The sequence below is a fragment of the Amblyraja radiata genome, chromosome 26 (assembly GCF_010909765.2).
Source record: "Amblyraja radiata isolate CabotCenter1 chromosome 26, sAmbRad1.1.pri, whole genome shotgun sequence".
NCBI lineage: Eukaryota > Metazoa > Chordata > Chondrichthyes > Rajiformes > Rajidae > Amblyraja > Amblyraja radiata.
The window spans coordinates 10,302,412-10,316,231 of NC_045981.1; the positions used below are offsets into that span (position 1 = coordinate 10,302,412).

General features: G+C 41.9%; 1 protein-coding gene across 3 annotated transcripts in view; it reads left to right on the plus strand.

The window, feature by feature from the left end:
• Nucleotides 1–251: 251 nt before the first annotated feature.
• cep131 (centrosomal protein 131) overlaps nt 252–13,820 on the plus strand; it is a 78,354-nt gene continuing 64,785 nt past the window's right edge. For 2 of the 3 annotated variants that reach the window (XM_033044225.1, XM_033044226.1), the window contains exons 1-4: nt 252–483; nt 5,280–5,471; nt 8,760–8,869; nt 11,909–12,023. In XM_033044225.1, coding sequence (XP_032900116.1) covers nt 5,304–5,471; nt 8,760–8,869; nt 11,909–12,023 — 393 coding nt within the window. In that variant the 5' untranslated portion in view covers nt 252–483; nt 5,280–5,303. Of the gene's footprint in view, nt 488–5,279; nt 5,472–8,759; nt 8,870–11,908; nt 12,024–13,820 lie in introns of all 3 variants that reach the window. The other variant, XM_033044224.1, reaches the window with a different exon arrangement.

The window sequence follows — 13,820 nt, forward strand, 5'->3', positions numbered from 1 at the left end:
GCGAAATATGAGGTGCTGTTCCTCCAATTTCCCTTTGACCTATTGACCAAAGAATCTAGACGAGTATCTTTGCTGTTGACCAAAGATTTATAGATCTTTGCTGTTGACTCTGACAGGTCAACCTAACTTGATACCGGAAACGGTGCGGAAGTTGACCGACGACCGCCTCCGCCAATCAGAGGTGGGGCGAGGGGCGGGCCGTCCGGCGAGGACCAATGGGCGACGGGAGAAGCGGCAGAGGTCAAGTTTGGTTGCGCGGTGACTCGGTTGCTAGGCTGCTCGGGCCTGGGGTGACCCAGGAGGCCTCGAAATCCGCTCAGCGTCTGGAACCGGCGTGGGAAAAAGATTCTGCTGTTGTTGCCTGTCGCATTGCATCGTTCCCTCTGCGCACACTACCACGATGCTGTCTCTTCGGCTTGAAGCATTGTGAGGCGTTTTGATGCGATCAGAGAGGTCCGGGTTGAAGATTCACCGCGACACTGGGTAAGTAAGTTGGAGCAAAAACACAATCGCTTTACAAACCAAAACAGGCACCATCTGCTGCATTTTAACAACTGAAAATCTTGCCTTCAGGCGGGATCTCTGCCGTGCGCTGGAATCCCAAATATATATATATATATTTTTGCAGCATGATTAAATCTTATGTAGTGGGAAGGGATAAAATAGTGGAGCATGCTTGTAAGCTGTTGCCAGCGTTGCCTATGGTAACCCTTGACTCAGTCAAGAGGGATGCAGCTCTAATTCATTTACGACATTTATAGTTATGTATTACAAAAGATAGTGGCAAGAGATACGATAGTGGCATTTAACAGGCACATGGATTTACAGGGAATGGAGGGGTATGCATCATTGCACGCAAATAAGAGTTGGTCTTGACATCATGGTTGGCACATATATTGTGGGCTGGAGGGCCTATTCCTGAGCTATTCTAATTCTATTGTACGTTCTAAGATGATTTGTCAAGTTTTATGGCGATATAATCTGCAATGAAATTTTTGATGCAATATATTCGGGGTTTTTTTGGAAAATGAACCAGGCTTTTCTGTCTGAAGAATGGTGACTTTAAATTTTTTTAAGTTGTAAGTCTGTAACTTGGCATATTTTTATCTTCGAGCTCTTGATTGGCATCTATAAAGAGGCAAGGTGTGACACGACACATAGAGGCCCAGAAGTAGTCACATTTTAGAAATTGATAACTTTAGACAAAGGTATCTCGGAATTATAGTATTGAAATGGAGTCTGGCATTTTCTTGGTAAAAGTAAATTGCTTTTTAAAAATATGACAAGATTGTTTTTTTAGATTTTGCGTTTTGCTGACGTAAGAGCCTTAATTGAGTCCTTCCTATCAATAATGATGTTCTTTGACAATGTTCTTACAAAGTACCTTGGGGTGTTTTACTATGTAAAGCCAACTGTGTAAGTACATGCTCTTATCAAAATTAAGAGAAAAGGTTGCAGCCAATATGTATACAACACCATCCCACACAGAGCATGAGATAAATGATTTTGTTATCTGCTTTAGTTGTACAGACTGTCCCCAGACAAGGAAAGGGTTCAATTTTTACAGACATCTGTAAATCGTTGTTTGTTCTTGCGTTGGATAACATGCAAAAATCATTTGCTATGGTAACCATATCTCCCAAGTATTGAGATGAATGGCATCAAACGCATATAATATTGATAGAATGAACAATAACTGCAAGTGAAATCAGAGGGGAATCAAGTCCTGCTGTTCTTTACAGGTTTGAATTTTGGTCGTGCGGAGGCGTGTGCTTCAGTTGGGCATTTGTAACTCAGGGATGGCTTCAATTGATAAATATTAAAAGAGAATTTAATCCTCGATAATGTACGATTTTGATAGAGTAATGTAGTAGCAGCAAGGTCGGTGACCCAAGGGCATGAGCAATGATTTGCAGAAGGGTCAGGGTTACCCCGTGGAAAGGTCTTTTTTAAACAACTGTTTGTCGTGGTCTGAAAAGCATTTTCTGAAAGGATAATGGAAGAGGTTTCCATAAATAGGTGGAAGCTAAGAACTGAAGGACTCAAAGTGCCGGAGTAACTCAGTAGGTCAGGCAGCATCTCTGTGGAACATGGATAGGTTATGTTTCGAGTTGAGACCCTTCTTCAGGCTGATTGTAGGGAATACTTTGTCCTGCCTCCTCCCTTTTCCAGCTTTCTTTTCCCCCCCCCCCCCCCCCCCCCACAATCAGACCGAAGAAGGGTCGCGACTTGAAACTTCATCTTTTCATGTTCTCCAGAGATGCTGCCTAACCTGCTAAGTTACTCCCGCACTTTGTGTCCTTTTCCATAAATAGCTAATGCATATAACAAGGATTGTTCGGTGGCACTTGCTCTCACACATGTAGCCGTGCACATGGATTGCAGATAATTTTTCCTCTGTTGACCAGTGATACTTCTATTTCTGGTAGTTTCTTCTGTTTATTTTGTGGTGCTTGGTGGAGAGCCAGTGCATGATTCCCTTCAATGGGATGCCAGTGCTTTCTGCCATTTAACACACATAACACCATTGCCAAGAACCATAGTTTGAGAAGAAATCCCCCTGGAATCCAGTTAATACCGTCTCAATGTTTTACGTCAGATACCTACCTAGTATCTGACGTCAAACATTGAGACAGTATTAACTGGAGATTTCTTCTCAAACTATGGTTCTCAATGACAACATAGAGTGAATATTTAATGCATGTTGTGTTTTCTAAATTAAACATTTAAAAAAAATTGTTGCTTTTAATTTCCCAGTTTATCATTTTAGAACGGTTAAACCCTTCGTATAACTAGGCATTTAATAGAGAAATCATTAACTTATACTGGGCACATGGCAATTTTCCATGTGTTTACTGATGTAACCCATTATTAGGGATGATTTTCTGAGAGAGTTTGTCTGTTGGTTCCAGTGACAGTAAAGAAGACAAATTAATTTTGTTAATTGCCGTGGTTGAATTGGTTAGGATGGAATCATAAGTAATAACAAATGATTGCTAATTTTGGAAAATAGTTGGCTTTTTAATGGAACATTAATTCAACTTTACTTCCCACTCTGTTATTCCAGCACCCGCAGGACTTTGGTGCTGCATCGGGAGATTTTCCAGATTATTGAATGTTATTTGTATTAATACCTCAATTCACTTTTGTTTTGGATAATACAATAATAATAGCTTTCTCGGGAACCTAATAACTTTCAAGGGAGCGCAGGAAACGAGACGCCAGTAGATTTCTAGGAAGGAACGGAAACAGTGTGAGATACGTTTTGAGGGAATTTGGGAACTGGATCCCTCGTGATCCAAATGCCAAACTATTGGAATTTCCAAATAGTTGGACAGTGGATTATTGGGCCTACTGTTTTTTTGGATGTGAGAGCTATCATTTTCGAATTCTCCCTGTAGTCACTTGATGCACATCATCAAATATTGGCTAGCAATACATGTTTGTGCTTTCGAGTTGATGTGCATGTTGCGAGAGAGCTCTGTGTTATGTGCATTTGCAGAACACCCAAAAATGGAAGAAAGTTCACTCAATGAAGTGTTGAAAATGTAATCTTCAATGTAGAATGTTTTGTAACACAGATTCTTTTTATATCAGTGCAGGAATTTCAAGATTACTTCAAAGTTCTTGTTATAATTTATTAGAGTTCTGTGCTGTTGCAAGAATCATTGATTAGACATTGTTATACAAAAGAAAATTAGTAAAACTTTTTTCTGGGAGTAGAAAACACAAAGAATGACGTCTGCTTTGACTTTTGCCATAAATTTACACATTCAGGCAAAACTATTTAAACAACTGATGCTCTTCATATTTAATGCTATCCATTAAACTTGGTTTGCCTTGAGACTGAAATTGTTGATTCTTGTATTAATGAACTTGGCAAATCTTCACTTGCTTCCAGGGTGAAACACAAAGTGCTGGAGTAACTCAGCGGGTCAGGCAACATCTGTGGTTTGAGTGCTTTGAGGTACTTGCAATTGATAGTTCATGTCTTAAAAATCCTTAGAAGGCTTAAAGAGAACTGGGATCACAGTTGCCCATTAGATTTAGGTTTATGCTGCTTCTCAGATCTCAGTCTTGGAAAAACTCTTCTCGTCTTATAGTTATGCTCTCTATTGTTGGACATTTCCCCCCTGGGAAAAGAGTTCTGACTGTCTACCCTATGGAAGTATATAAAGTATATTTTATATACTTCCATGAAGTCTTCCCTTAATCTCTGACATTCCAGAGAAAACAATCCAAGCCTATCCAAGTAAGCCTCTCCCTGTACCTGAAACCCTCTCATCCAGGCAGTATTCCGGTGAACCTCCACTGTGCCCTCTCTAAAACCTCCACATCCTTCCTGTAATGAGACTATCAGAACCAAAGATCGTATAGCAGAGCAAGATAGATCACTCCTGCTAAATGCATTGGGCTGACGTGTAGTACGCAACGGAACGGAACGTGGGCCTTTTTTTCATCCATTTCTGTAACCGGACCCGACCAGACTCGCAGTGTAATCAACGTTGCGGGGGAACAGTTGTGTTAATAAATTAAAATTCTGAAAATGAGGAGAAGATTTTTACCAAATAACTTTTATTTTTACGAGAATGTTTCCGTAACCGGCTTCTGTCTCCGCACTAGTTATCTATGGGATCTTTGATGCGGAGACGGAAGCTGGTTACGGAAATGGGGCCGAAAATTACCCATGAATCTGCCCATGACTGTACTATGTCTTTTTCGTCGAGTGATCTATCTTGCTTGCTATAGGATCTTTGATCAGAACTGCACTCAACAGTTACTCCAACAGTTTTTTTCAGTATGTACTTCTTCAGCCTGGTCATGATCTGTTCTTATGGGTGAAATGTCTACTGTAAGGCTAGTACCAATGAACCAAGCTAATTTGTTCAGCAAGAGGATCTAAGAGTAGTGCATTGTCTATGTTGTAAACTGATCTTATCACTGGCTAGTAATGTTAAAATGTTAATCCTCCTGTACACAGTTTTTTGTTGTACATGTAACCAAGATCTCACTCCAGACATTAACAGATGCATTGATAGTTTTATCTGATCATTGAATGAAGTAAGACTAACTATATTACTTTTTGAAAGAGGTGATAGGATAAATGCCAGCATTTGTGCTGTAGTGTTTTATCATTAACAAGCTGTCAGAGAGCTTGAGAGCACAAATGTTAACTTGTTCATTGTGAGCTACATGGAGATTTCATTAGTTTAGAATGTTTGGCTACTGGATTCAGAAAGCAAGTGTTTATATATTGTTTTTTTTTAATCTCTTTCCAGGTTTCTTTCCCATGTGGATTCATTATGAATACTTCACGAAGCGGTTCTTCATTCCTCGGTGATGGATTTGATCTCAGTTTGACTGGCTCTCAGTTATCTATGTCCAAGCGCCCCAGCAGTGCTTCACCAGCCAAACAGTTGGCGCGCTCCACCTCTGTCACCTCTGAAAAAAAGATCAAAACCAACTCTTTGGTAAATGCGTAGGGAACTTGCAATGTGTCGAACCATTTTTCAGAAGCAAATAAGGTTTGAAAGCTGAGGCATGACCCTGATGATTCGTGCTGTGGTGACCGTTGAAGGGAATTGTGTGTTTAACCTGTTTCCTAAATCTGGCTTTCACGTGGGGCTGCGTCGCCATCTTAATTATAGCTCAGATGGGGCAGGTACAAAGAACATCTCAAGAGTCAAGAGAGTTTTGTTATCATGTGTCCCAGATAGGTCAATGAAATTCTTACTTGCTGCAGCACAACAGAATATGTAAACATAATACAAATCGGAAGATAAAAGTTCAGTGTGTCTATAGACCACAGACCATATATACACAATAAATAAAGATATAGTGCAATAATAATAATAGACTGTAATTGTTCAGAGCTTATTTGATGTCGTGTTTAATAGCCTGATGGCTGTGGGGATGTAGCTGTTCCTGAACCTGGATGTTACAGATTTCAGGCTCCTGTACCTTCTTCCCGATAGCAATTGTGAGATGAGTGTGTGACTAGGATGGTGTGGGTCTTTGATGATGTTGGCAGCCTTTTTGAGACAGCAACTACAATTGATCCCTTCGATGGTGGGGAGGTCAGATTCAGTAATGGACTGGACAGTGGTCACAACTTTCTGCAGTCTTTTCCGCTCCTGGACTTTCATAGAGCATAATTGAGTTTCTCAAACAAGTCGGTTTATTCAAGGTCTTAACAGTTTGTTACAGTGAGATATTCAAGGATTGCAGGTCAATTGGCTTTGGTAAAGATTGTAAATGGCCCCTAGTAGGATAGTACTAATGTACTGAGTGATTGCTGGTCGCGGCGGACTTGGTGGGCTGAAGGGCTTGTTCCCGCACTGTATCTTTAAACTAAACTAAAAACTAAAATACCCACTGAGATGCACTCCAAGGGGACGCAGTGTTTCAAAGATTCACAGCACCCAATGACTCTTATATACGGTTTCAATGGTTTAATGCGGACTTTACATTAAAAAAATGATTCATAGTTACCAACGTTTCATTGTAGTTAATCATCCTTGTTTTCACTCTCAAAGTAATCTTCAATTATCTTTATAATTTAGAGATACAATGTGGAAACAGGCCCTTCAGCCCACCGAGTCCACGCCGGCCAGCGATCACCCCCTATTTATCCTACCCACAAGGGACAATTTGCAATTTGCAGAAGCCTATTAACCGTACAAACCCGTATGCCTTGGGGGAGGAAACCGGAACACCTGGAGAAAACCCACATGGTTCCCATGCAAGGAGAAACAGCATACAAACTACATACAAACAGCACCCCTTAGTCAGGATCGAACATGGGTCTGGGGGGCTGTAATTGGCAAATTTGGCTGACAAATTAGTGTAATAAAGAATGCTTCTTATCTTATGATTAATTTACTGCCCTTAGTCTGGTTTACAACATTCTATATCTCTCCTCTCGACTGGCTCTGCTTTATAGTCTAAATCTCCTGAATCTATCTAAGATAGACAAAAGTGCTGGAGAAACTCAGCGGGTGCGGCAGCATCTATGGAGCGAAGGAAATAGGCAACGTTTCGGCCCGAAACGTTGCCTATTTCCTTCGCTCCATAGATGCTGCCGCACCCGCTGAGTTTCTCCAGCACTTTTGTCTACCTTCGATTTTCCAGCATCTGCAGTTTCTTCTTAAACATCCTGAATCTATTTATTGCTTTTCCTAAAATGGTACCTAAGTTACCTTCACTATGTTGGCCTCTTCCCATCATACATCCCCAGTATGTATGGTCTTACAGTACTTACAACCTGCTATGTTTCTTATCATTTCTAGCATTCCCTACATCAGTAACCCATTCAGCAGATCTCTGGAACCTCACCTATGTATACAAGTCCCCTAATCCCCTCACCAGTCCATCTTGTGTATTTTCCAGTGTGGATTCTACATACTAGTTTAAAGCATGAAGCCTGGCGCATTATTCCCAACCTTTGGCTTTCACTTCTATTCAAGGAGTGCCGATTCTTTTTTTGGCCAATCTAAATTGAGGACATGTGTAGCCCTTAATGCGTTAGTTGGCCTGCGTACCAGCCAACCCGTAGGGATAGCTGCAATAGGGATAGAGATAAAATACGTGCCTATCATTTGTGCCTAGTCTAAACTTGGTAAACAATGTTTGATTGGCTCATTAAACCATTTGGCAAACTGTGGATATAGTCATTTATTATATATATATATATATATATATATACATATACATATATATATATATATATATATATATATATATATATATATATATATAAAATAAGTCATTTGTGATTTAAAACAAATGACTATATCCACAGTTTGCCAAATGATTTAATGAACCGATCAAACATTGTTTACCAAGTTTGCTGAAACTAGGCACAAATGATCAACATGTATTTTATCTCTATCTCTTATTAAATTATTTTGGTATAACCACTGCCTGCCTCATTCCTGGAAGATTTATTTCTTGGGTCCCGACAATAAACCGTCAGTATAATTAAAAATGGGGAGCTGCAGACTTCTAAAGTGCTGTTGCATTTTTAAAGTGTTCACTTGAATAGGTGAAAGGGACAAGAAAAGGCCAGCACGGTGGTGCCGTGGTAGAGTTAGAGACCCGAGTTCGATCCTGACTACGGGTGCTTGTCTGTTTGTTTTTTGTACATTCTCCCCGTGACCTGTGTGGGATTACTCTGGTATCTACGGTTTCCTCCCACACTCCAAAGACGTACAGGTCTGTAGGTTAATTGGCTTGGTATTATTGTAAGTTGTCCCTAGAGTGCGTGTGCGCGTAGGATAGTGTTAAGGGCCTGTCCCACTTTCCCGAGTTACTCACGAATTGTCCCGAGTTTCCCCTTTAATTCAAACTCGGAGAATTACGGTAATAGCCAGCTGTACGTACTCGGGGCTTTTTAAAAAAAACTCGTGGACATTTTTCAACATGCTGAAAAAACGTCCCAACTTAGCTGATGCCCCGAGTACCTACGGCTGGCATTACGAGCCGCTACGAAATATCTACGGACTCCTACGGCCTCGCTACGGACATTCTCCGAGTTTGAATCAAGGGGAAAACTCGGGAGAATTTGTGAGTAACTCGGGAAAGTGGGACAGGCCCGTAAGTGTGCGGGGATCGCTGGTCTGCGCGGACTCGGTTGGCCGAAGGTCATGTTTCCACGGTGTCTCTCGATACTAAACTAAAATAAAATTGAATGCATGAATGTGAGAGTATCTGAAATATTGTGTGCAGAAGTTGTATTGAATCTGCTTACCTCCATTCAGGGTGATGCTGGGCTTGGAAACCTCTCCGGTGGTAATTCCCGTGCCATTAACAACTTGCGAAGATCAAATAGTACCACACAAGTCAATCAGAAGGACAGTGCCGCTTCAAGGTAATGTGGTGCATTTCTGTGCAAGAAAATGAAACCAGACTAGTGTATAAGTGCAATTTATAATCTATAAAATAGAGAGCTTGCAAATGGGTCCATTAATAACTCTGTCATTATAAATGCATCAGATGTCCCCAATTGCCGTGTATTTCTGGATTTTGATATATGAGAGAGGCATGTAACTCATTTAATTATTCCCCCTTGCCAATGATAGTGGAAGGATTGAAAGTGAAGGCAGCAGATGCAATGATATTCCCAGCCTCTCGTATCATCGCTTGCTCATGCCAGCTCTACAGCGCTTTTAATTGTGCATACTGGAATTCCTCCTGCACCGCAAGATGTTTCCGGAATGATAATGTCCATTACACCAGTTGCTAAGCGTGCTTTTTAAAAGAAAAGTGGACTAAGAAATCCCAGCGGGTTGAAAAATGGAGTATTTATTATTCCTATATTGACACCAAAAAGTGGCATTTGTGACTGGCTACAATTAGTGCATGTTGTAAAGGGACGATCCAATAATGAAAAATTAAAACTTAAAGTACAAACTCAGTGACTTGTACGTGTTATGGATTGCAGCTATTGTACGATACGATTCAATAGAACTTTGTTATTCCCAGGAGGGAAATTGGTCTGCCAACACTCATGAAAACACCAAGATACATGAAACATGACATTAAAGTGACGAGTGGAAGGAAGGTCATACTGAGATTTTGTTGAGATTTTGTACAAGAACATGCATGACTGGAGGGAACCTGTAGGTGGGAGTGTTCGCATATTTCAGCTGCTCTTCTGGGTGATAAAGAACTGATTTGGGGAATGCAGTCAGATTGATTGTAGTTATTGCATGGACAGGCGGTATGCTCTATGATCATGGTGCAGGGGGTGAATATTTATAGCGGAGAATGTGGTCTCTGCACATAGTCCTCAATGGTGTCAAGTTTCTTGAGCGATGCTGAAGCCACGCATGTCCAGACCGAGAACTATATTCTGCACTCTGCATCTACCCCCCTGCTGAGTTTAGTTTAGTGACACAGCGCGGAAACAGGCCCTTCTGCCCACCGAGTCTGCATCGACCAGCGATCCCTGCACATTGACACTATCCTACACACACGAGGACAATTTACATTTATACCAAGCCAATTAACCTACAAACCTGTACGTCTTTGGAGTGTGGGATGAAACCGAAGATCGCTGAGAAAACCCATGCAGTCACGTGGAGAACGCACAAACTTCGTACAGCAGCGCCCATAGTCGGGATTTAACCTGGTGCTCCGTTGGGACTTGCAGGTTAAGCCTGCAACTACCGCTGCGCCACCATGCCGTCCTTTGTACTTCAGTTTGACTTGATTATATCCATTTATGGCATTATCTGATCTGCTTGGATAGAAATCAAAACAAGCTCTTCTCTGTACCTCGATGCACCCGACAGTAACAAACCTGAACCTAAAGGTGGAACCTGTCTGAGCAATCAGGAGAGTTACTTACTGCATGCTACCCAGCGTCTGTCTTGCATTTGCAGTATTTCCAAGAGTGGTCAGTGGGGTCACACTTGTCTGGAGCCATAATTAGTCTTTGGACTGCAAGCCTCCAGCACTTCAGCCTTGGTGTTTACTATAGCCAGCGCATTCAGGCATTTCTGGATAACCCATGGTGTGAATTGAATTGAATTGGCTAAATATTGAATTTAAAGAAGAAGCAATGATTACGGCGACACAGTGGTGGAGCTGCTGCCTTACAGCGGCAGAGACCTGGGTTCCATCCTGACCTCGGGTGTCATCTATACGGAGTTTGTACGTTCTCCCTGTGACCGTATGGGTTTACTCCGGGTGCTTCAGTTTCCTCCCACACACCAAACATGTACAGGTTTGTAGATTAATTGGCTTTTGTAGAGTTGTGTGTAGGATAGTGCTAGTGTACGGGATGTTCGCTGGTCGGCGCGGACTCGGTGGGCCGAAGGGCCTGTTTTCACGCTGTTTCTCTGCAAGTCTAAAAGATTGGGTATTTTGAACTGAACATAACTGTAATGGTTCAGCCTTGTTTTGGCCCTTGGTTGCTGAGTTCTGCAATTGATGGGCATTTGTTCACATCCATTCACAAATGGATGAGGTAAAACTGCAAAGTTTATATCTTAGGGCCGAATGGCCTACTCCTGCACCTGTTGTCTATTGTCTATTGTCTATTGTCTATTCCAGTGTTAGACTTTTACCAGTTTGGGACTTCATTATTAGCTGCTCAATTCGTGCCATTCTTCACATCAGCACACCAGCATTAGCCCTCTAGTGCTGACTGTAGTGGTAGAATGGGGGCAATCGTATGTCCTGACATTGCTGATTGTGGGGCAATACCTCATAACATTGATGGCCCACCTCTTATCCACCAGATAGCTTCCACGTTTCAGTACATAGACAATTAAATCTGAGATTAGGTAGCACAAAGTAAGTACAATTCAGCAGAGGTCTTAAACTGAGCTCTCCTTGCAAGTAAAAGATCCTACTTGGAACTCTCCATGGAGTCCTGGCTAATGGGGTTATGAGGGAGAGATAGATCAGTCATGATTGAATGGTGGAGTAGACTTGATGGGCCGAATCAGTAGCGGACTGGGTCTAAAAATATTGGTTGCCAGGAGACAAAGGGGGCCCACTTCATCAGGGGCCTACTTGATATAGGGGGCCCACTTCATCAGGGGCCCACTTGCCATCGGGCAAGCTGACACCCTGGCCAATCCGCCACTGGGCCGAATGGTCTAATTCTGCTCCTATTACTTATGACCTCATGACCTAATATTTCTTGGTCAATCAACAATACTGAATCAGATCGCTTATTTATATTAGAGTAATATTTGTGAGAGCTTGCAGTGTGCAAATTGGCTGCTGCATTTTATTCATTACAGCAAGAGTTTGTAAATCTCTAGGGGGATTCTGAAAAGATTGCAAAAGTTGTCATTGTTAAATGGACACTGTTTATAATTTGTTTTCTCAACATGCTGCAATGTTAGACGGAAATAAATCCATTAATTCTGCCCCATTCACTGTCTCTCCCCAGTGAAGAAAGAGCAGATGATTTCCTGGCTTTGTTTGATAACTCTGCAGATGGAAGGAAAAAGCTGTCCAGTTTGAGCAAGACTTCCCCAGAGAAGAGAACCACATGGAACGTTCTGGTAATTATAAGCCAAATGAACCCTCAGACTTGAAAGCTGTTGGGATTATGTTCAATAACCCCTGGAAATAAGAGCACTGAATACAATTCACGTATTAATCTACATTCATTGCAGCAAACGTTGGCGGCACACAGCGGTCTTACTGTTTGTCATTTTTACTGCATGAGATGACCAAATATTAAAATAATAGAGAATTGCTTTGTATCCCGGAGGAAAGACAGAAGTTCTGGTTGCTATAATAAGCAGACATTGTAATGGTTAAGAGACTAAAGAAAACCCAAGGTATGCAGATGTTAGCAGATAAAATGGCTTGTGGAATAGATACAGCGAATAACAAAAGATTTGGTTTGGTTTAGTTTAGAGAAACAGCATTGAAACAAGCCCTTCGGCCCATCGAGTCCCATGTTCACATGAGTTTCTATGTTATCCCAGTTTCTCATCCACTCCCTATGCACTGGGAGCAAATTACAGAACAATTTAACCTACAAACCCGCACGTCTTTGGGATGTGGGAGGAAACCGGAGCACCCATAGGAAACCCACGTGGTCACAGGCAGAGCGTGCAAACTCCACTCAGACAGTACCCGAGATCAGGATCGAACCTAAGCCTCTAGTGAAGGAAGGATTTCCAAAAGATGTTACGGAAAGAAACTTTGAAAAAGATACAAGTTAAACACAAACCCTTCAGCAATGTGTTAAGAAAGATTATCATGGGCACTTCAGACCTCTTGAAAATTGACAATTGATATTGTAATTGAAAATAAGCATATGGTAGAGATGTTGAATTATTGTTTCAGTATTCACAACAGATAAAGGGAATGTTATGCTGGGTATCACAATAAAAAATTGAAACCAGTGTGATGAATTGTCATAATGTATCATGTTTAATTGCAGTAGTGAAAGAATAACAGAATTAAGGGTGACATGATTCCAGGATCAGATGGAATTCATCACAGAATTATAAAGGGAGTATTGAGGACGTTAGACTGTAACCGTGCAAAGCTCTCGAGATTCAGGAACAGATGTTTCACCTTTCTTGGGTAGTGGAAACAACATCACACATGCCGTCCTGATGCTAAAGACAATCAATGAATATGAGTCCAATTGATGAATTGTATTTGAAGCATTTGAAATTTGTCGACCAGCTTTCAAGATTATGCCTGTGAATCCCAAGGTGGAAATGTCAAAGTGGACATAGCTTTAAGGTGCGAGCGGGGGCATATTTTTTATAGAGAGGGCAGTGAGTCCCTGGAATGCGCTGCAGGTGGAGGCAGATATGATAATGGCATTTAAGAAGCTTTTAGATAGGCAGGTGGATATACAGGGAACGGAGGGATGTGGATCATGTGTAAACTGATAATGCAAATTGGAATTATATCAGGCAGAGACATTGTGGGCCAAAGAGCCTGTTCCTGTGCTGTGCAGAATGTTACATGTTATTTTCTCTGATTTTAAAAGCTGAAGTGACTTAGGGGCCTGTCCCACTTATGTGTCCTTGGCACGCAAATTACGCGACCTCGTGGTCGCGTTGAGGCCCAAGGGCATCTTATGGCCGCGCAGGGCCGGTCCCACTTAGAAGCAGGGAGGGGTATGTAGTTGCGCGCGACATCGCGCGGGACTCCGAAATTTTTGTAGTGAACAAAATTTTCGCACGCCAATGGCCTGTCGCGGAACTGACGGCCAAAGTGGGACAGGCCCAAGATCCTGGCGCGACGCAAAGTCTCACCTTCAACAGCAGCAGAAGCAGGCAAACAATCGCCGAACTAGGCCAGGGGCTCACGGCCATTGTGGATCCGGA